Source organism: Strix aluco, chromosome 5 (genome assembly GCF_031877795.1).
Source record: "Strix aluco isolate bStrAlu1 chromosome 5, bStrAlu1.hap1, whole genome shotgun sequence".
NCBI lineage: Eukaryota > Metazoa > Chordata > Aves > Strigiformes > Strigidae > Strix > Strix aluco.
Window position 1 is genome coordinate 22,358,778 of NC_133935.1, and position 24,260 is coordinate 22,383,037.

The window sequence follows — 24,260 nt, forward strand, 5'->3', positions numbered from 1 at the left end:
CATCTCTACCCAGCACGGTTAGTGTCACTTCGATAATAACTTTCTTGGCAGAACTTTCTTCTCTGTTATGCCCCTTTTCCTGGCACACTGACTTTCTTATGAAGTATTGAAGTTTATGAAACAGTAAAGACAAATTATTTAGTGATGGAATGGAAAAAAACCCAAGAGAATCTGAGTGATCTAGTATTACTTTACAGGGCATTATGTAGTAATGAGTGCTGGAAAGAAGAAATTATGTTAATTGGTATAATGTAGTACAATTAACACCCCCCACAAACACAGGGGTTAGTGTGTCAGGCAGATCTCAGTGCAACAAACTCCAGAGAATGCTGTATCAAATCTTGGTCCCTTGGTGGTTAACTATTACTCAGCTAGATTCAATTATCCAGTGGTCAACCAGGAAAACCACAGCATGATTTCACATTTATTCTGTGGTCTGCCTTTTATTGTTCTGTAGCTTGGCAAGTAACATCAATGTTTAGCCAGCCTGCCAGCTCTCCAGGTTAATTTTAGAGAAATAAGCAAACTATGGCTGCATGTCAATACTGAGATAAATTCAGTGGTGATCACTGAGACACTTTCGCACTAGACAGTGAGCGTGTGATTAAAATTCTAGATCATATTGGTCATGTTGTTTTCTAATACCATAGAATGATAATAGAATGGTAAATGAAACATAAGGAAAAACAGAACTTCTTTCTAATAGCATAACCAACAGTTTGGATGAGCCAAAATTTGTTAGATTTTAAGCACTTTACCAAGTTGTATGGAGTTCTGTATCTCTCAGGACAATTCCTTCTGTGCCTCCCTCAATTTGCACTAAAGCTCCACACTCTGCTTCTCAACATGTGCTTTTTTGCACAGGTTCTGAGCATGTAATCCATTTTGCAGTGTATCATGGTTTAAATGGAAATGAGGCCTGTGAAATAAAATAGAGAAGCTTTAATAAATAATATTTGTGATCAAAATTCAGCAATTTCTGTAACAGCTGTTTGTAATAACTCCCACTCCCTAAGAGCAGAAAGTTCAACCTTGTTCATAAAATAAAGATAGATCCTTTAGTTTTCCCCCACCTACTCAGATGTTCCTAACAAAAGTATTTTCAGAAAGAAGAGAACTAAAATAAATTTTTCTGCAGCTGAAAGTATTGCCTTTTTCTTGTATAATTTTTAAATCCTGGGATATTATAAACAAAGGAAAATAAAAGCTCTAATGATTTATTCTCTGTATTTTGCTATTAAATGGACTCATCCATTAAAAATAAGTAAATTAACAAGCTGAATTAACTATGTTTGCTTTGCTAGGTTAAATTTATGAGATGGAACAAAGCAGAGTTGACACGTGCCTCTAGGGAAGCATTCAGTTTAGAAAGCAAATGCTGGCTTAGCATCTTTAAAGCTGCTTGAGATGTCTGTTTCTTCTTTTTGGAATATTACATTGATTTAGACATATAAAAAGACTCCAAACCAGTCAGCGGCCGTAAAAGCATCTGTGCAAAGTACAGTGGCAAGCACTCTAAATGTGACACTAACAAATATGCATGATAGGGGTTAGAGAGGAATTTACATACCAGTCTCATTTCAGAAAGGAACAGCAAGACCTCTCCAACTGAGTTGATGCTTCACAACAGGCCATAAAGTTAGATAATGTGTTCAATCACACTTAACACTCTTTTTAGAGCTCCTATAAAATGAAAACCTGAGGAAAAGAAACTCATTTGCCTTGGAAAGCAAATAAAATGAAAAAGAATAAGCTAAAGTCAGGGTCTCTCTCTAGCTTTTATTACTGGGCCCATAGAGACAAGAAATGCTGGTGGTGCTCCTATGCTCTCAGTACACGAGCAGTGTCAAGGTGGGGTAGCATCATTGCAGTATGTGTGAGTTGGTCCCTGGGTGGTGCCAAGAGGAATGTTTGGTCATCTCATCATCACCCATGGCTTCTGCAGAGAGAAACTGCAGCCTTTATATGCAGAAGTGAGGGAAATCAATCCTTGGGGGATGCGATATTCCTGGAATCGTCACAGCAGCCCTTGAGAGGAGTTGTGTTTGTCAGAGCCAGAGACCGGGTCCCGACAACTTAAAAGAAACACACATTTGATGAAAGCAAATACAAAAGACAAAAAAGGAGTGCAAGAGGGTTGGTTACCTGCAAACATTAGGGAACCACTAACCTAAACTTTGCATGTGTGCTCCAACAAGAGGCATTTATGTGTGCCTGCAACACCCAGGAGAGGAGCTACGTGTGGATAACAATCCCCATTTCCAAAACAGCTTCCATTAGGAATCATTCAGGAGAAGTGCTTGTCCTTCTTCAGGCAGCACTGCCAGAAGTATCTGAGTTATAAATGATTCATTCAAACATTAGCAATTGTTGCAGAGACAAGCAGAAAATGGAGGCTGGAAGGAAGAGCACCGAGCACCTGGCAGCTGTCAGAGTTTCCCTGGACTCGTCCCTGGCAGCGGGGACCGCACCACGGCTGCGAGGGCACCATGCTCACCCCCTGGGATTGTAACTCCCAGAGAGGTTATGAAGCAGCATGTGGTTTGGGAAGGAAGGATTTTAAGACAGCAATGAATGAACAAAACTGCACAGTTGTTTTTTAAATAAAAGAATTTAGTTAGTTGACTTTCTGGAAGACATCGATGCCCTTTTTTCCTCTTTCTGACCTGCCCTTACCCCTTCCTCCCCTCCATTTGCTAAGAAAGAAAGAAACACAACATTACAAAAATGTCCTGATGAGTAGGTTGGCTGTTTATGCTTTCTAATGATCACAGAGAATAATGCCATTTTACTCCCAGTCGTGGGGAAGAGCTATCACTCATATCCATCACAGTCAGCTTTGCTTCTTTTCAACTGCTGTGGAATTTCCAGCCCCCCAAAATCCAAGGGGGGGAAAAACATGCTTTTATGACATGCTTTATTTGTGATACCTGTCCAGTATTGGTAATGTAGACCAGTAAGGTTTGGTCCTGCAGAATAATATTTATGCTTCCTCTTTTTATACAGAGATATTTTGCTGGGAAATATGAAGCTTACTATTCAGTGGTCTACGATGAGCATAAAATACCTCATCTCTCCGTAGATGAAAGTTTGGATCCTGGCTGATTTACTTCAGCCGTGATTCCAGATAAACAGAATTCTATGCAGTTTCTAATCAAAATTGTGCATAAAGTCAGTCTCTTCACTCTGCCTCAGTACAGGAGGATCCCTTGGGGTTTTCAGAGAGTGAAGTTTTGCCCTGTACAGGCCCTACCTTTTATTCTAAGCTCATGTCTTCCAGAGCATTCTAAGTCAGTAGCTCCTTAGCTCCTTTGCTATAAAGAACTTTTCACTTTATGTGCAACAGCCATGGCCACAAAGAGAAATTACTACCAGCAGTGATTATTCTGACTGCATTGCTAGTGGCACTTACACAATTATGGTAGGAACAGAAGTAAGAGCTGGAGCCACCAGCAGAACCCCGACTGTCAGATATGTGTCATTAGAGGGGCATCCCAGATAGTGTCAGACACTTAACCTGCCTCTGCATCATCACTGCCTGTTGCAGTGCTTTGCCAGAGTTAGTTCACATGCCATTTCCTGGTAGGAAATGACTAGGAGGGGAGACAGGGGTGGAGGGAAGATCATTAATGCTGCAAATTCATATAGCTTTTTATTATTCTTACTGTAAAAGTCCACAGTGGCAGGACATTTGAAGTTTACATTCATTAAACTTTAGTTGCAGTTCACAGGTCCCAATTTATATACACAATATACAGAAAGAAACGGGTGTGGATAGCTGTTTGATTTAAATTCAGATAAAACAGGAAACATAATTTATAACAATTTCTTATCAGTATAGACTCATCATTCCAAATGTGCTTCAAATTGCTTAGCTCTAGGCAGATCATTACCAGACAGATGGCATCAAAAGGACAGAATTTAGCTAACAGCAGTAAATAAATAAAGAAGCTGAAAGGCTTTAGGGTCCAATTTGTGAAAGACATTAAAAGGTCAGGCAGTAATTTTGCCACGTCCCATTGTTCTGTATGTCAAGTTCAAACTTACCTTCACAAGTGTCCATTTTGCAGCAACTGTCTACATTTCTGAGCACTCATCTCTCCTGACCACCCCCTCACTCATCCATCACATTCTCCCTTCCAGTATATCCTCCCCTGGAAGTCTACAGTTATCTTTCCATGCAGGAACACTTGGAGCAGCTCTTCTTGCTAAACCTTTTGCTGCCTCTGAAATCTTGTTGGAGAAGTCACTTTTGCCATTTCACTTTCAGAATGGGGGAGAGGGAAAGGGGGTAATGCATAGGATCCTAATGGTTCTCTCCTTTTGTCATTCCTTCATTTGTTTCCACTTTTTCTGAGAATTGATTCGACTCATGGATTCTCCTTGGAGAAGTTTGTGGGGAAATTTTTCCCAAGACACTAAAATCTTCCTTTATGTGTGTATGTTCCTGAGGTGCTTGCAAAATTTGGGGGATCCATATGCCCAAAAGGAAGAGAAGAACATCTGAAAGGGTGTAATGAAGGAATGAGGAGAACTGTTTGGTACTAATAGCTTGTCTGTTTGGCTATGTAGCCAAGTCCCTGTGGAAATGCAAATAGCTGCAGCTATAGTGGGATCAGATGTACTTGAGAAAATACCACCTGGAAAGCAGGTTTTCATGGGGTAGTTCGACAGAATGATTTTTATATCTAATTTTTAGAGGTTTTTCATCTATTTAGCAGCATGGTTGTTTTGTTTTTTCAGGTATCATACAGGCTTTTTGAAGACATGGGGCTGTTTGAAACCTTTAAAATACCAGTGAGGGAATTTATGAACTACTTCCATGCCTTGGAATGTGGATATCGAGAGATACCTTGTAAGTAAAAATTCCCAGCAGACAACAATGCTTGCTTAAAGTTTGGGGTATTTTCCATACACTTTGTTCTTTAAGCCTCACTTCTCTCATTATAACAGCTGTTTTTTTTCTTCTGCTACATCACGACGAAATAGATGGCTCTAGTCAGAGGCTGGTGCTGAACAACAGCCTCTTGTCTTTTTTTCATTGCATTGAATGTTTCATAGCAATTCAGGGCAAATTCTGTGCAAGCCTGAAACCATATAAAGCTACTATAGGTACAAAGAACTGTTCCCTGATGATGCAAGTGTACCCCAGTGCCCCAGTTGGAGTTTATTGAAACGTTCCCCGCCCCAGCCCCCAGCCGTTTGGATTTTTGCACAGTAGCAGTGCTATGCTACCAAAGGAGATGAGCTTTGTAAAGCAGAAAAAATGTGCCAAGCAGATGAGTGCATCCTGTTCTCCTGCAGTACAGCTCAGCTGATATTTTTCAGTGTGAATCATTTATTCACTGAAAAAACTGCTTTCAGTCATCCCCAAAGTATTTACTAATTGAAATCAAATTACCAAACTGCTTCAACTGCAAAAGACCTTTTTTCCCGAAGGAGAGGGAGCTATTACACCCTTTAGCTGGTAGATAACCTCAGTTTAGAGGAATATAGGACACCCTGTTTTCTCTCACCTCCCCGAAAGATGTCTGAAACATTGATTTAATAAGTCATACAGTCTCTCTCTCGAAATACTAAATACCAATTGGAACAACTATGGTGGGAGAGGGATTGAAGGAAAGCTAACTCAAAATGCCTCCCAGCCAGGTGGTTTGGACCTTTCCTGGGAAAGTGAGAGACCAAATTTCAAATCTTTCCTTGTGTTTGAACCTGATCAGGGATGTGAAGCAGCAGATTGTAGCCTGAGGGGCTTATAGGTGGATGTCCAGTAGTCTGTCTGTCCTACTGGAGCCATTCCTCTTTGTTTAAAACATTAACTATTCACAGAGTCTCAGGAATTTTTGTGAATCTAGCCCTTCATTTCCTTCATTTTTCTTAAGTGTGTTTCATTTCACTAAAGCAGAATATTTTACCTAATACAAAATATACCTTCCAGTTTTTCATTTCTGTGAGGGAGTAAAAGCCAAAACAACTTGTTTGGACTTAACCACTTCTTTCTTCTGGTTGCTGAACTGACAAATGGGTTATTCACACCAAACTAATGGTGACTGTCCTCCTGGATGGATTAAATCAGTACAAGTTTCACAAGCTAATCTAGCCTTTACTCCCGAGAAAAGCGTTCTACGACAGGGCGACCTGCTTATTGGATGAGGGAAAGGCAGTGGATGTTGTCTACCTTGACTTCAGCAAGGCCTTTGACACTGTTTCCCACAGCATTCTCCTGGCGAAACTGGATGCTCGTGGCTTGGATGGGCACACGCTTTGCTGGGTAAAAAACTGGCTGGATGGCCGGGCCCAGAGAGTTGTGGTGAACGGAGTTAAATCCAGTTGGTGGCCGGTCACGAGTGGTGTCCCCCAGGGCTCGGTTTTGGGGCCAGTCCTGTTTAACATCTTTATTGATGATCTCGACGAGGGGATTGAGTGCACCCTCAGTAAGTTTGCAGATGACACCAAGTTGGGTGGGAGTGTTGATCTGCTCGAGGGTAGGGAGGCTCTGCAGAGAGATCTGGACAGGCTGGAGAGATGGGCTAAGGCCAACTGTATGAGCTTCAATAAGGCCAATTGCCGGGGGCTGCGCTTCGGCCACAACAACCCCCAGCAGTGCCACAGGCTTGGGGAGGAGTGGCTGGAGAGCTGCCAGTCAGAGAGGGACCTGGGGGTGTTGATTGACAGTCGGCTGAACATGAGCCAGCAGTGTGCCCAGGTGGCCAAGAAGGCCATGGTATCCTGGCTTGTATCAGCAATAGCGTGGCCAGCAGGGACAGGGAAGTGATCTTGCCCCTGTACTCGGCACTGGTGAGGCCACACCTCGATTACTGTGTTCAGTTTTGGGCCCCTCACTACAAAAAGGACATTGAATTACTCGAGCGTGTCCAGGAAGGGCAACGAAGCTGGTGCAGGGTCTGGAGCACATATTGTATGAGGAGCGGCTGAGGGAACTGGGGTTGTTTAGTCTGGAGAAGAGGAGGCTGAGGGGAGACCTCATCACCCTCTACAACTACCTGAAAGGAGGTTGCAGAGAGCTGGGGATGAGTCTCTTTAACCAAGTAATGAGTGATAAGACAAGAGGGAATGGCCTCAAGTTGTGCCAGGAAAGGTTTAGACTGGATATTAGGAAGCATTTCTTTCCAGAACGGGTTGTTAGGCATTGGAATGGGCTGCCCAGGGAGGTGATGGAGTCCCCATCCCTGGAGGTGTTTAAGAGTCGGGTTGACATAGCGCTGAGGGATATGGTGTAGTTGAGAATGGTCAGTGTTATGTTAATGGTTGAACTGGATGATCTTCAAGGTCTTTTCCAACCTAGACTATTCTGTGATTCTGTGATTAGACCCTTATGCAGGGCCATCCTCTAGGTTTTGCATGAGGAGATTAGTGGCCCAGGAGAGATGTTCTTAGTACTTCGATGAAGGCAGGGGAGAGGAGACTCCTTCCTTATTTTACCTTCCTCTTGCTAAAAATAACCATTTATATGCTGCTTGCTCTTTTGCTGTCCGTCACTAGCAAGTATTTAAAAGGAGGGTCATGGAGAAGACAAAGGAGAGCAAGAGAGGAAAGCAAGGGGTAAATTAAAGGACCAAGTGGCATGACATCATTTCTCATGTTTAGTGAGTAAGAAAAGTGATTGCAAATTGTGAATATAATAAACCTTTATGTGTTACACCTGTCTGCCCTTGGCAGGCAGGATTCTGCTGATTTTAGATCCCGAAAAAATAGGCAGTTGCCTCTAGCACTGGAGTGTAGGGTCAGCAAGATGGTGAGCCCTCCTCTGCCTGAGCCAGGAAAATGCAGGCTGGTGGCTGCTGCCCCACTTGATGGTAGGGGTTAGAAATGTGGGCTCAGCAGTGCTGCTCTGGACCGGGCAGGTGGCTGTTCCCAGCAGGAGCAGGCATTATCCATCCCCATGCAGGGGCAAGAGGGCAAATATGGCTCTCCAGGGTCCTTTCTCCACTCCAGGTCTCTTCCTTCCTCCTATCCCATAGAAGGAGCAGCCTTAGGGTGAAGTTCAACCTCAGTGCTGAGAAACCTTCCGTCAGCTGCACACTGCCTATCTTTAGGATGCAGCAGGTGTAAAACCAGATTGCTTACACATCTTGCTGCCAGACTCTTCTACTCCCTCAGAGTACAGAGATTTTTTTTCACCGCTAATGAATCCAATCAACTTTACTTATTGCTTCTTAAAGAGGGCTTCTGGACTTGTGTATTGGTTATTTTTCCTAATGAGGGATACATATCATCTCCAGTGTTATCCTGATTCTTTACCGTTATCTTCTTAATATAACCTAGTTCTTCACCTGTTCCCATCAAGCCTGTAGCAGCAGTTGGTTTCCAATGAGAGACACAAGACTGGGTGGCATTATCAAGGTGTCTCCAACTAAGATGACTGATTACCTAGAGATGTAGCCAATTACTGTGAGTTTTAGAGATGGGGGAGGCCCAGCAGTGCAGTCCTGTGGTTTTGTGCTTTGTCCTCTGAAATGCATCTTTCCAGAACTGTGGCAGCAGTAATGTAGCCACAGGTTATCATTCAGATTAGCAGATTTCTTTGTGTTTAGCTCATCACTGCAGAAAATACCTGTGCTCTGCCCAAAATTAGCCTCAATCACAAGCTGAAATGCATGTTCTTCAGCGGTTTAACCTCGGAGGTAAGCTTTAGTCCTGGTGCAGCAAAGCATTACTCCTCTTTCAGCATCATGGTTGCTTTTTGTTAGTGTATGTTTAGATGATGCTTTGTGCTGAACTAGCATGCGATTCTTTCTCAGCCAGTTGTGCTGTTGATTGTGGGGTAGTTTATCTGGCCTTGAAGGATTTGGTGGTATGAGCCTTGGGATGACTTTTATCTCTCATTTCTGCAAAGAGAGCTTGTAGTAAGACAGATTATGGAATCCAGGGCCTGAACTCTTATCTCTGGCAAACTGCAGAAAGAATGTAGTTTAAATGTGTAATATACACGTATCCTGAGTTTGATTTTTTTTGCAGCGCAGCTGCTAGCACAGCACCTAAAAAAGTAGGGTCAGGTGTTACTTGCCTTGTATTTAGAAGCTAGGTGAAATCAGGCTACTGAAATGGATGAGATTTTTCTACTAATTTAATTTAAATCAGAGGTTAACAGTGCATATTTACCTGATGGTATTTAACTAGCTAAAGGCAACCACTAGAGTAAAGGATTGGAGCAGGTAGCACAGGTCAGGCTCCTTGTTTAACACTTTCTTTGCAACGTTGCAACATTTCTTTCACACATTGCAGATCCCACTGCTTCCCTGCTGTTTTCTCTTTCTTGACGGGTAGGAGACATATCATTGAATGTGCTTCAACTTTAGTAAAAGAAAAACTGAGCATTTACAGAATACAACTGTTTTTCATGCCAGTGATAATGTTTGATTTGTCTCTGCTCGATTGGCTGCCATGCAGTACCCACTAGATGGTGCTGATTTCCCTCTGTCAGAAATATCCTTCATGTTTAATAGCAGGGTCATTTTCTTTGTATCACAGATCACAACCGAATTCATGCAACTGATGTTCTACATGCCGTTTGGTACCTTACTACTCAGCCCATCCCAGGACTCCCAACTGTCATTAATGATCACGGGTCAGCAAGTGATTCAGGTATGTTTAAATGTGCAAGTATATATGTTGTATTTTTAAAGTTTTTGTTATGAAATTTTCTGTAAGAAAGACAACGATTGAGTATTGCTTGCAGTACTCGTCGTTATGTAGACTTTTTAGTAGCACACTGGATGTTGAAGGTGTTGAGGTATGTTTGTGTAACTTTGAAGAGAATAGAATTGGTCCTCCAACACCTAATACTTTACATTTAACAATGTGTGAATGCAAGCCTTTGTGGTCATCTGTAACAACAGATAATTGTCAGCATTTGATTTTTACAATAGCTTTTCTTCTAGGAAAACTGTATTAGTAGTGCTATTCAATGCTGCTTCGGAAGCAGTGTAGACTTTTAAATCCTCAAACCCTGTATTGTTTTGCTGTTACAAAACTGCTGGGGCACGCAGGTAGTGCCATGCACTTGCCGCTGCTTGGCTGTCCTGAAGTGTTGCTTTGCCTTTCCTCACTGTCTCCGAAGAAAGAGACTTGTTACCATTTTGCAACTAGTTTTCAAGACCACACATCTGCTGTTTTATGATTGCTCGTTACAGGAAGCTGTTCTTATTGCATCTTTATATTAACTTCTCCAGGTTCAGCTGTAGCAACTAGAGGACCTGTTTGTATTTTGTGGGAGTTCTGAGGGAGTTACTGGAAAAACAGGAGTTTTTTATGCAGAAACCACTTCAATTTCTGCTTTTCTTGGTGGTGTTTGTGTGGCACATACATATCATTTGTGAAACTCTTCAGGATGTTTTGGTGTGGCGGGAAACGTTTTCAGTCCCCAAAGATTTTATTAGCAAGGGTTGTTGGAGGCTTTGTAGGTGAGGTGAAATGGGTGGAATGAAAGGGGTTGAGTTTAGGGACTTTTTGGTGTTTGTTATTTGAAAGACATTGTTCAGCTGCATGTAGGATCCATTCAAGCAAATTAAATTAGCAAAGCATCTCACTCAGTATCTGCCTCTCCCAGGCATGTTCAAGCTGCTTCAAAAAGAGGCTGTTAAGAGGATTGTCAGCAAAGATCCAAAGTCTAGACCTTTGAATTGGAAAACATGCATGATAATTAAATTAATAAAGGCTAGTCCATTGCTTTAAGAACTGTTAGTGTCTCATAGGCTAATCTATATGGTGAAGCAATTAGAGGAAGGAGTGGAAAGATTGAGTTACCCACAAAGCTCCAGCATGGCGATGAATCCATGGCTTATTGCTAGTAACTTACACAGTTCGAGAACAGGCTCAGCTGGATGGCTGAAATGTCCCCAGGTGGACTCAGAATTTGTTACCTTTCAGTTGTGTGCCTTATTGCACTGGATCATGTGCACAGTATCAGAAAGCACTGAGGTTGGGATGTGTTTACTCTTCTGTTATGTGTTGTAAATTTGCTCCTTCTCTTACTGCTTTGTTGCTTCTATCTTTTTTCGGTAAGTCACTGAAAAAGTGGTGAGGATTTTTTTTTTAGATTTCTTTATTTCTGCTCAGATTCTGACAGTGGAATCACTCACGGCCATATGGGTTATGTGTTTTCGAAGACATACACACCTACAGATGACAGCTACGGATGCCTAGCTGGCAACATCCCTGCCCTTGAATTGATGGCTCTTTATGTAGCTGCAGCCATGCATGATTATGATCATCCAGGAAGGACCAATGCCTTTTTGGTAGCAACAAGTGCTCCTCAGGTAAATAAATCTCAACCAGCATTGCTGTTAAATTTGGAAGGTCTTTGGTAACAGCTTCTCCTTGCCAGTGGTGCCTGTGGTTTCCATTAAGCACAAGTCTACCAAATATTTTGAAACAGCTTATCAGAGTGACAGAAATAATGACTTTGCTTGGGGATTATCAGTAAGAGTCTTCTTACACACCCTCAGTACCCTCTAGTTAGTAGAGCTGTTAAGAAAGGTACTGATAAAATGACTCAGTGAAGGAGAGGCTAATGCTCTGCTGACTGATAGAGAATCTGTAACTGTGAAATAAGGGAAGAATTATTCTACCCAGTAAGGCACAGAGGATTAAAATAAAATAAAAATATACCTGTGTAGTTGACAGTGCGCCATGCAAATTTATGTGTGATCATAACATATTTTCCATTGTTCCTGTAGAATATGAGCAGCTGCAGTCTTCTATGAATGTATTTTTACACTATGCATCTATAGGGGCAGGGGAGCTGAGTGTGGTGTAAAATAATCTCGGTTTTATAAATGAAGAATTGAGACTTACCTAAGTTTACACAGAAGTTGCTGCCAATGCTGGGAGTTGAATTCAGCACTTCTGAGTCACTGTTTATTGGCTTAATTATGAGATCATGTTTCCTTACTTTACATCGCTGACCTATCTGGCTTCAGCATACTGTGCAGAAAAGTATTTCTATGGACAAGAAAAGAAAAAAAGATAGCTTAATGGTGAGAAGTCACGTAGGGATGCAGAAATTCTAGATTTACTCCCCAACTTGGATCCAGACTTCCTCTCTCACCAGGAGCAAGTCACCTGAACTTGCTCTGTACCAGTTTCTGTCTATAAACTGAGAGTAATACTTCTCATCCTTGCCACATCTTTCTATGATTGAGAACTTTGATACCAGGTAGACATATGCTGCCCTTAAATCTGTTTTTAAGAAATGAGTGCTATAGCTTTGTGGTTGTAAAAATCAACGAGGTAAGTTAGATGATTAGCCTTAATGTATCGTCCCTATGGGAAAAATTCAAATTCGTCTTGTTATTTTTTGGGGTTTTGGCTTTGGTCTGTTGTTTGTTTGGGGTTTGGTTTGGGTTTTTTTTTTTTTTAAATCTAGTATCACCTGAAATTTGCAGAACTTGTATTTGACATCTAGTTTTTTTCCACTTTCATGACTAGCTATATCAGCTTCTGATAATGATAAAGTGCTGCTGTATTAAAAATCTGCCCTCAGGTGCTGGACCTGGATGGCAGAATATATGTCTCAAATGCTTACTGTGCAGTTAGGCAAGATGGGCTGTAAAGCTGAGTTGCTTCAGCAACCCAGTCTCTGGGGTAAAGAATAGATTCTGTACTTTAGGATAGTACTGAATTTTTTCATCTCTAGATGACAGAAAAATATAATTGAAGCGAAAAGCCACTGGGACATATGTGTATATATTTCTGTAAAAAGTTACAAAACTTGTATCTATTTTACATAGAAGCATATTTCCCAAAGCTTTTCTTTCCATAAACCAAATTGTCAAAAGAATGAATGCTGCTGAAGTGGAGCAATTTCCTGGATGGTTGTTGTCCCCTAAAGTCCACTTTCTAGATCTTTCTTTAGTTTCTGAATGGAGTTGCCATCACTATGAGAGTTATGCATCTTGTTTCAGTAAAGATTTAACCAATTTTGGATTTTAGCATTGAGAAATCTGTCAGGCTGAATGTGTGTCATCAGGTTGCAAATGAGAATTTCACTTGTTTCTGTGTTTGGAATCAGTCCAATATGGACAGAATTGCCAGGTACAAACACCAAAGATGACAATCCCCATTAAGTAAGGTTAGTTCTGAGAAACCGGGAAGCACACACCTATATTATAATGGTCATTAATTTGTGGCCTGAAACAGAATAATCTATTGTCATATGATGCAGTTCAGTCAGGAATTGTAGACCCTTGAGCATGAAAGACCCATATTTTTCAAATCAGTCTTCTAGTAAATCTTCATCCTCACAGTAATTCAGGTATCTGCTATTAGCCCTGCCAAAATCGCATCTTCAAACCTCAAGAAGTTCTTTAACAAAAAAACCCAAACAAATCAGCCAAACCTGAAGCTCCCTCCATGCATCATGCCCACATCATTCTCTTCTCTGCATTGCAGTGTTTCTTTTGCTAAGAGGTTTCTTAGCTTTCAGTTGCCCGCATTGTTTTCACAGGCGGTGCTGTACAACGACCGCTCCGTCCTAGAGAACCACCATGCCGCTGCTGCCTGGAACCTTTTCATGTCGAGGCCAGAGTACAACTTCCTGGTCAACCTCGACCATGTGGAGTTCAAGCACTTCCGCTTCCTTGTCATTGAGGCAATTTTGGCTACTGACCTGAAGAAACACTTTGATTTCGTTGCCAAATTCAATGCCAAGGTAAGATGATTGATTCAGGTTTCTGGTGAATGGTCAGGAAAGACTGTGGGGCTTGGTAGCATCACAGTGAAAACGCTGGAAAGGCTGCCATATTCTTTCTTCTGAATGTCATTTGGGCTGCTGTAAGACATTTTGTTGAATAGTAATCTGGCACTTATGTTATTTTTTCCTTATTGAAATCTAGCAGCACAGCTTCTTATATATGTTTAGTTTTTCAGAAAGTGGTTCAAGTCCAAGGATATAATGGACTATTTGAATGTAAATCCCACTTATATCCTACTTTTCAATATTGTTTTCTTGTTCACTGGCACTTTAGACCTATTAGCAAAGCACTCAGGGGAAAAAAAATCAAACATGTTACCAAGTTTCCATAATGCCTAAATATGTAATGTGAATTTTTGTTGGTTTAATCATACTGTTATATTATCAAAGCACAGAAATCATAACAATTTTGAAATTCTAATTTCAAATGCAATGAAAGCATGAGCTTTCTTTTCTACTGTGTTTCAAATGGCTAGACACCAGAAGAAGGTCACTAAAGATCTTGCACGCTCCATTCAGTGAGCATAAAATTGCAACCCTGGGAAACCGTTCTTTAAAATTATTATACAGTTTCAACCTAACTTAGTGGAAATCACTGCCTATCAAGTTACTTCAATAAACTGCATCATCCGTCAAAGCTGTTGGCATGTTACCTAGATGGATACCTGCCTTTGGAGCTGGTACTGCCTTCTTGTTCCTTGTGAGAAACACACTAAGCACAGTGTGCTTCTTATCCAGGGCTAGGACCTCCTAGCTGTTTTGGTGACATAGATAAAATGTTTTCATGTGCTCAGTGAAATTGTGAAGCCTCCAGATGTATGACTGGTTTTGTTTTCCATTTCCCTGTAACATCTCTCTCTTTGTTAGGCTTTAAGAAGTTGTAAAGAAAGGCCTTAAATTATGGTTCAGGGTAGACAGAGAACTGATTTGTAGATTCATCTGAACTCCTGCACCCTGCTAGTCACGTCCCAAAACCTCTGGTAATAACATGAGGGGTTTCTTTAGGTCTTAATTTTAAACTCTGGCTTGATATTCACTGGCCTAATTTCCTCGTAAAGTATTGAACGGTACTGGCAGATTCTCATGTGTCAGGGCTACAATGACAATAAAGCACGGGAAATTTAGGCTGTCTGAATACATCCTTTGAATTGGACAGTTTGGACCAAAACCTTCACTTCTGTGAACATAAGTAAGGAATGAAAAAAGACAGGCTAAATCAGTGATTACTGTGGCTTTGTCACAGAGATTAATTTTCTTAACTGTGGAAGAGGACAAGCTTGCCCAAAGTACTGGGTGTAAATTGTGGACATTGAAAACTAAATTTGACTTAAATCTATCAGGCTGGTCAATGGTAGGTGTGAGCACTGTTGCAACCAAGCAAGGTGATACCTGACACTGCAGATAAATAGAAAAGTCTGAGGTATCATGGCCTGCCAGCTTGCTATGGATTTGTAATGGCATCTGTTAACCTCCTTCTCTCTCCTTATTGCTTGAATAGTCAAATGACCATGCATGGAATAAAAAGTGGAGGAGGAAGCAAACATATTAACTAGTGCTTGTGGCTGAGCCTGACTTTCCCAGAGTAATCACTGCCTTAAAAAGAGATGATTTATGTTTGGTTGGCAAAAAATCTTTTGTATCAGAGTGGTCTCAGAGCAGACCTGACATGTTTGTATATGGGTGGAGGTGCTGTAACTGATAAAATTAGGTCTAAATAAGCATGTTATTGATGGCGTTGCTGAACGGTAGTTTAGTATATTGAGGCTACAATCAGAGAGATCCTTTTGTACAGAAGTCAGTGTAAACACATGTAATGTGAGCATCATCCCACCAGAAAACTTGCAGTCAGGAAAATACCAATAAGAAATAATGAAGGAAGCTCCCTGTCCAACACTTTGATGATATCAATGCATTGGAGCACTTACTGTTCTCTGACATTAGTTATGTTGGATCGTGTACACCAAAAGCGAAGCTCTCACCATGTGGGCCCACTGCTGTATGGGGCAGGGGACCTTCCAACAGGGGACGTCATAGCACAACAACTTTCTATCCATTTTCAACTATTGCAAGCTTGACAATTAAAGTTGTGTTCAAAGGAGTGATTTGAATTTCAAAAATTAAGTGGACAGTAGAAGATAGCCCCTCCACACTAGGAGATATTCTAGGAGAAAAGGATGAGATGGGAAGGCATGGATAACGGCAGTAAAGGATGGTACTGTTTAGAGATATAAAAGGCCAAAGTCCTCAGTGCTTTCTCACCCTCACTCTTTGTGGCTAAGACCTGGCTTCAGGAATCCCAGGCCCCTGAGGTGTGAGAGAAAGTCTGAAGTGGTGAAGACTTATCCTCAGTGAATGGCATCAGGTTAGGGATCACTTGAAGAAACTGGACATACACAAGTTCATGGGACCTGATGGGATACAGCCATGTATAGAAATACCTGATGGGGATGGTAAAGGAGATGGAGCCAGACTCTTCTCAGTACTATCCAGTGACAGGATAAGAGACAATGGACACAAGCTGAAATAGAGGAATCCCCATTTAAAAATAAGAAAGGACCTATTTACTGTGACAGGAGTTGTACATTGGAAGAGGTTGCTCAAAGGGGTTGTGGAGTTTCCCTCCTTGGAGATATTCAAAACCAAACTGGTCACAATCCTGAGCAGCCTGCTCTAGCTGGCCCTGACTTGAGCATGGGGGTTGGACTAGATGATCTCCAAGGGTGCCTTCCAACCCCAACCTTTCTGTGATTCTTTAAGGTGATGCTTTTATTTTAGAGCAGTTGATAATATATATCACTTTTTATTGTGGGAGGTATGGGAAAATTAGAGAAAAGAAAAAAGCTAGGAAATACTTTCAGACATACTTAGATCAAATAGGGAAATAAGCTTGTTACATGTGTCTTCACACTGCAATTAAATCAGCATGGCATTTGATGGTAATTTATCGTTGTACACCAATTAGGTAGTAACTTCTTGGAAAATGTCACAGAAAGATTACATTTGTTTGTTTTCCTAGGAAATGCTTTCAAACAGGCACATCATTTGCTAAATAGGAATTTCTTATAATTTATCTTAATGTTAATTGTTTTGAACTTATTTTTCTTTTTACATATTGCTCTACAGCTGATTGTAAATTCCAACCTTGGGTTAGCTCACCTGCTTACACTTGTGATTTTGTTAAATAGCTAAATATACGATAAGATATCCCAGAGCTGATCTTCCTCTGTGGATGCATCCTTTTACCCAGGATTACTGTCATGGTTTTCCTTTTTCTGTCTACTAGGTGAATGATGATGTTGGAATTGACTGGACTAATGAGAATGACCGCTTGCTGGTTTGCCAAATGTGCATCAAACTGGCTGACATAAATGGGCCTGCAAAATGCAAAGATTTGCATCTGCAGTGGACAGAAGGCATTGTCAATGAGTTTTATGAACAGGTAAATAAATTCACATCCAAAGTGGTATCTGCTGGTTGCATGTCTTGTGTTAAACAGTCCTGCAGCATACTAGTACTGGTGATGAGTGAAAATCACAGAGAACAGGGGTGAAGAGGATGGCTAGAGTTATACTAGTCCATCCTTTTGAGGGATCAGTGAGTCCATTTGTCACTGAAGCTTCTGATGTGTCCTCAAAGACCTCTGATGATGAGGTTTCTACAGGCTTAACTGTTCCACTCTGGCACTATCCTTACAGTGGACATGGTGAAGAAGTGTTGCTTTCTTTTTTTTTTTTTTCTGTTTGCAGTCATCATGTCTTCCTTTCAGTCTTCTTTAGTGCAAACTGTCTTTTCTTCCTTGCTTCTGTGTCTTTTTAAGATATCATCTGGTTCTCATTGCTCTCCTCTGCAGTCACTCCAGGTGGCTTACACTTTTATTGACATGTCTCCAAAACTGGACATGGCATCCTTGTTGAGATGATCTAAACAGAGCAGAGGAATTATTTTAGCTTTCCTGTGGGCCATGTCTCTGTTCACACACACAGAACTTTTATGTACTGAGCACAATTGTAACATTGGCTTTCAGTTTATCACAGACTAACCGTATCTGCTCCCTACACATTGATCCTGACCCATACTTTATTTTTTAAGACAACACTCCCAGCTTTCAGGAGGTCTGCCAGTACAACTGCACTAATTATACAAGTGTCAGCTGATGGTAGCACGAAGAAGGAGGACAGCCACAGTTTGATTTATAAAGACCTGGGAATACAGCCAGGCACTGGTCCTCTCCTGCTAGGTGTAAGGGAGCTCTTAATTGAACCTTTTCTCATTATAGCCTATTTAGCCCTGCTGAGTGCAAGGGACAGGGCTGTTCCCACACTACTCCTCTGTTTCCTGAGTGGGAAAATATTTTGAATGTGCTGGTTAGACTATACTCCACATCCTGTCTTTTTGAGAGGAAGCAAGCAGGCTCAATCACTGAACCACACACCCCACAGACTTCTCAGGGAGGCTGTGCAGTAACCTGAAGTTACAAACTAATCCCTTTTAAAGCCTTTTCATCTTCCCTTACATTTACTGTACTTACAGTTTGAAAAAAAAAAAAAAACAGATTTTCTGCTGCTGCTGCCTTCTGGAGTATGTTAAGAAATGGGAAAAGGGACAAAAATCAGACACTGACCTGAAGCTCCTTCATTTATTTCAGATCTCCTGAGAAAAAGAAAGAACAATGACACTTTCATATACTGCATATATACGTGGTTCCATTTTTCTTTTAATTTTTTCTTTAATAAAGTGAATCCCGTAACAACAGTGGTCAACCTTCATCTCCCAAATTTTCACTCAGGAAATGCTTTTCTTCATATTTGTCTATTTTCATTACGACTCACCCAACAAATTATACTTCACTGAATTCTGGTGATGATCATAGCTTATGTGGGTGACTGTTGCACGCAGACAAAATCTGTTAATCAGATACATGATATGCTCTCCTTTCATTCAACATAACTAATGTCAGAGGGCAGTAAGTGCTCCAGTGCGTTAATACTGTCAAAGTGCTAGATACTGAGCTCTGAATCAAGCCTGGGAGGAACACGTGTGGAAGGATGCTGTGTTATCTGTTCCACAGTAGGAATCTCCTTTATTTTCCATCAGTCAGAAAGGTGTGCTACCGATGTTTTCATGCTCTTGGAAGCTGCTCTAAAGGACTGTTGAAGGTTATCTTTCCTATAATGCTGTAATTAACAAAAAAATACATTTGAGATTTATCCTCTGCAAAATTTAATTCGGAATAACAAATGTATTATCTTTGTTAATAGCATTCCTTTTGGCATGGGGATTGTGGGTAAATGTATTTGAACTCTTGGCTTGCAAATTCCAAGAGATCAGGTAGTCAGTAAGATATTAGGGTTTTTTGGGTTTGTTTTTTTATTTTAATAGAGGGTGTGTATTCAGTGTGTTGAGAAACCAATACATCCCGGGGGTTTCCTGTTTTGGTTTTTTTTCATGGCATGAGTTGCCATGCTGATAGGATATTGATGGAATTGAAAACAGAGAACGCTTTCTTCCTAGGACTTACTTTTGACATTAAGGAGGATAAGCTAGTCTCAATTTATTTAACCTAGGTTAAAATTTTATTTTCTTTAATGTAATATGCTATGAGAGGTGTATCAAGCCATCTTCACTATGCTTTTGATCATCAGGTTTTTTCTGAGAAGGGAAAAGTCTTCATTTTCTCATTTCTAAATAGGAGATTTTTATGGGAAGTTTGAATTTCCCTACAATTGTTATCAAAAAGCATACACATGTAGATTCAACCTATGCTGTGAAAATATCTTTCTTGAATTTCCTTTAATAAACACTAATTCCTTTGATGAATTTAACTCCTGTATAAATAAAAGCTCCTTATTAAAAATGTGTTACATAGAAACATTGAAAATCCTGTGTCATATTGTTGCAGTATGTCTCCTTTTCTTCCCTCCACATGGTCAGGGTACTTATTTGAAGACAAGTTAGGCATATTAAAAAGGATGAAAAAACGCACTGCAGCATGTTTTATATAATAAATCATGTTTCAACAGAACATGAAAAAAGAACTTGTAAACATTTCAACAGTCAGGTTTCTTCCTACTACTGACAGCTCAAAACCAGGAAATCTCAGATGTGTTACTGTAAAGAAGAGTGAGCTGCCACCTCTTCTTAATTGCTTGCTATTTCAAGAATTGATGGCACGTTTCAGTGTTTTGTTAACACTAATATTTTGCATTTAAAGACTGAACATAACATTTTGGGGTAGGTTATTATAAAAATAATGAAACAAAACACAGGGAAATGAGACATTTGTCATACATGCTTCAAAGTGTAACTCCCATTCTTTGGCCTTCCCAGATATCAACAGGGTGTTGACCAGATACATTATCCATGACTTGTGGAAAATTTAGGTTACAAGGAGGTAAATTCGGGCAATCTGTAGGGTAATGGAAACTGAAAATACCTCTCCAAATTCTAATCCATATTCTCAAGTATAGATCTCTGTATTGTATTAAAACATGAATTTGCATATCAGGCTTGATTAAGGGGATTAGATTTTTTTTCTTGTGGAGGTGGCATCCAGTCTTGACATGTCTACTCAGCTGAAAACTCATTGATATCACCAGAAGCTTTGCTGTGATAGGGATGAATGAGTATATCAGACTTGGTTCTGCAAGAGTTTTACTTTCTTTTACATCATGAGAGGAGTGAGAAAAAAGGCTTCCTATACCTCTCCTCTACCCTCTCTCCCCAAGAAAAGCTAGCAAAAAGCTTTATGGGAAAGATGTACTGCTTCTGAGTAACTCCTGCTTTCATAGAGATCATTCTAATAGTCCCAGGAAACAAGTACTTATGACCCAAATCCAAGAGGACTTCTTCATGTTATGTATAGTAAGGACAAAATTAATAAGAAAACTAGTTCAATGAGGTAGCCCTTGCCTGTAGAAGTTCAGCCTTGTTCCCTGCAAACAGGTGGCTGACTACAAGCTTGTTGTGAGCTAACAATCACAAAATCAGAAGGCATTTTTTGAAAATAATGTGAAGAAAGATAGAAAACAAGAATATTCAAATTTTCACACTCAGTGTGAAGTACAGGACAAAGGGAAGTGGGCATCATTTTGCACAGTCCATCAACTAACATCCTTGTTAAATTCACATTATTGATAGTGGGTCTTCTTACAAGAAAACAGCTGTAACTTCGACTAACCATTTGATGTGATGGCACTGTAGTAATGTGCTGGCGTGCTGTGAAAGTGGCATTAGAGCTGAATTATTTTTCATTCATTCATTTTAATTGTTTCTATGTGCATTACTCCTTTTTGTGACATGGTTTTGTTTCATTTACTTCAGAGAAATTACGGCTATTTTTCATCTCCAGGGTGATGAAGAGGCTAGCCTGGGCTTGCCAATCAGTCCTTTCATGGATCGCTCTGCTCCTCAGCTGGCACACCTCCAGGAATCTTTCATCACTCACATTGTGGGACCACTATGTAACTCCTATGACTCAGCGGGGCTGATGCCGGGAAAATGGATAGAAGATAGTGATGAATCAGGAGACACTGATGAGCAGGAAGAGGAAGAAGCAGCAGAAATGGAAACTTGTGAAAATGCTGAATCCAGTAAGTTGTTCACACATATTTTGCAACAGACCAAGTTCCATATTGTGACCAAAAACTAAGCAGCCATATTGTAAAAGCATAGAGGCTGTGAGCTGGTCAGGTTCAACATGGGCCTCTCCAGAGTTACAGTGATTCAGTGCTGTCCTTGGTGAAGCTGGCATGTAGCCAGTTATGTAGGTAATAGAGACGCTCCATGGTTTCAGGACTGATGCGCATTGCTGTTCATATCTACTACTCATTTCTACCTTCAGTTGAGATATCTAGTGGTGGATCATCCATCTGTGCATGAGGGCTTTTTAGACTATTTCAGCACTGATGTTAGTAGACTGTAGCAATTTCAGTTGAAGAAGGGATGGTTGTGAGAAGATTTTTCGAGGAAAGCAGTCATCATTTCCATGAGTTAGTATGATGTACAGGAATAATAGAATGAGGCTCTGAGATGCTGATGCAGTAAAAGAGTCTTTAGCAATGGAAGTACTTTAATGCAGATCACTTTAATGGGTGAAGAAGAGTGGGGAGAGAATCGGCACCGAGCATTGCTGTGTTGTGTGCAGCTGTGTCACTTGGCCCTTCTGGCTAATCAGTAACTAAATCTGGTAGTCTCTTGCCTCTTCTCCAGAAGGGCAACAGTGCTGACGTTTGTCATACTGAGAGGAAAACGTTGAGCCTTGAAAGGAGATCTCAGGAACTCTTTTTTTAAGAGAAAAGACTTCAACTATAGGCCAGTTTAATGCTGCAGGCATTACGTTTTCCTCTCTTTCATGTTCCTCCTCCCTCTGGATTTCCGACTACTGTTCTTTTATTTCCTTCCTCCAGGTCATCTTTCTCTCCCTCCCCTATATCTAATCCTCTAGAAAGCACCACCCTTAAGTGCAATAATGAAATACTGATACACAGCTTCTTCTCTTAACAGCCTCACTTTTTCTGTCCCACACACTTTCATGTCCTACTGAGTATCATCCCTCTCTTCTGTTGGAGAAGCTGAGAAGCATAAAGATGTGATGATTACAATTAGTCACATAAGGATGTGAACCTAAAATCTATATGTCTCCTGATGTGTAGAATTGACCTTTTATCTCTAATAAGATCCAGGGGTGTAAGGTTTGTATTTAAGAAATCACTGCGGTTGTTCACACACATACTTGTGCATATTTTAAGTTTAGCAGGTTCACATGCATAAAAAATGTTGTTAAGAACAGCAAACATTAAGTAATACAGCACACACAGGTTTATGATCTATCAGCTCTGTAATAGCAGGCAGAGCCATACGTTTCTGTGGCAAACTGGCATTTATGGAATTGCCTACCATGGGGAAAAGTGTATGTGACTGGTAACCAACATAGACGCCGAAGCCTGAAACTGATATTGCTGTATTAAAAAGTAAGATGAAGTATGTTCTCATTTATCCATTGTAGTGTCTAACCTTACCTTGAAATCCTGAGTTTCCTTTCACCTCATTTCTGTATTCACATATCTTCTGTATCACTGCTAGTCAAGTCCAACAATGCTGTGAAAAACACAGATCATTATTAACCCCTGTTACATTGAAAACAGACCTTTTTTTACTTGTCTTCTGTTTTCTTTTTCACATTCTACTCCATGACAGTACTTCACTATCCAACCTGGTGCTTTTAGGCTCTTGATCTTTTTCAGAACCTTAAAAATGAATGTTTCAGAAGTTTCAAAATATCCAAACAAATTCTTTGTACTTCCTTCTTACCAAATGTGGGGTGCTCATCTTCTCAATCATGCCAACATGTTGCAAACTGCTTTCTTCTCGTACCCTAAATTCTCTGTGACTGTGTGGATCTGAATCAGGAATCTACAGCATCTTTTGTGTCAATACAGGGATCTTTTACAGGTTGTTAGAAATTTATACCTGTGATCAACAAAATTTTGGATGTTCTAAACTTTCTCACTGAAACGAAATAAAAGGTTGAGATGTCAGATGCATAGATACTAAGAGTTGTTAGATGTTGGTGAAGATCTTTTTCTTGATGAAAATGCCTTTTAAGCAGGTAGAAATATAATTGCAGCAGAAAACACTTCACATAGGTCCTGATAATTCACTATAGCAGTTAAGATAAATTTAAGAGTTATAAAACCTTAATGTAGGTTAAAATCATTTTTGTTATTATACAGGAGCATGTAATTCCCTCCAAATTCTGATGCAAGTATAGGAATTAAACAGGCTCAGTCTTTAGTGATTCAGACAAATTTTAACACCATAGCAAGTGCTCACTGGTGTCTGCAGAGAGCAGTGAGATGCAGGGTCACCTGGGAAACCCAGGAGAGAATGTCCTGCTGCAGCATTGGCAGGGTAGAGGCTTCTTATTAGAGCTAAACCTGAAGGTTTCCTACAGGGAACCAAGGGCTTTCTAATGAAGGATTGAGTTGGATTTGGTCTGTGTTCAGTGAAAAGTTCTTTGTTTCCAGTTCAAAAGCTTGAAGGGCTAAACGTTTTGGATCCTGACACAGACATACTTTAGGCAACCTGCAAATACTAATCCACGCAAATTTATTTGGTACAAAACATTCCTCTACGTCACCTTCTTTACAAATAAATCAGCAGTTGTCTTTGGAGGAGTTATTATTTCAGTTCTGTGACTGCTATGGCCACTGTTAATGACCAGGGAAAATTTTCAAGCTTTGTACTCTTAAGGAGTTGACAATCTGTTGGACAGACTGTACTGATGCAGAAAAAAACACTTCAGACAACAAAACACTTGTAGTGCAGCTGTGTCAGAAACCATGAGAACTACCAGTGGCAAAACCATTTTATAGGTTAAGAGCAGGGGACTGATGCTTCAAAACCAAAGAGAAGCAAGTCCCCTGATCGTATTTGGCTATATGACTGCTTCTTCAGTGATCAAACTCCATTGTCAAAGCAATGTTGTGCAAAGGCTTTAAGGTCATCTCCACTGTGATGGTGGAGTGGTAAATCTCTGACTTTGAAA

At 40.5% G+C, this 24,260-nt stretch overlaps 1 protein-coding gene across 6 annotated transcripts in view; it reads left to right on the forward strand.

Moving 5' to 3' along the window:
• Positions 1–24,260, forward strand: part of PDE3A (phosphodiesterase 3A) — a 278,256-nt gene that overhangs the window by 243,581 nt on the left and 10,415 nt on the right. For all 6 annotated transcript variants that reach the window (XM_074826343.1, XM_074826347.1, XM_074826344.1 and 3 more), the window contains 6 exons: positions 4,744–4,855; positions 9,493–9,606; positions 11,080–11,279; positions 13,469–13,672; positions 16,998–17,153; positions 21,063–21,303. In XM_074826343.1, the coding sequence (XP_074682444.1) occupies positions 4,744–4,855; positions 9,493–9,606; positions 11,080–11,279; positions 13,469–13,672; positions 16,998–17,153; positions 21,063–21,303 (1,027 nt within the window). The remainder of the gene's footprint in view (positions 1–4,743; positions 4,856–9,492; positions 9,607–11,079; positions 11,280–13,468; positions 13,673–16,997; positions 17,154–21,062; positions 21,304–24,260) is intronic.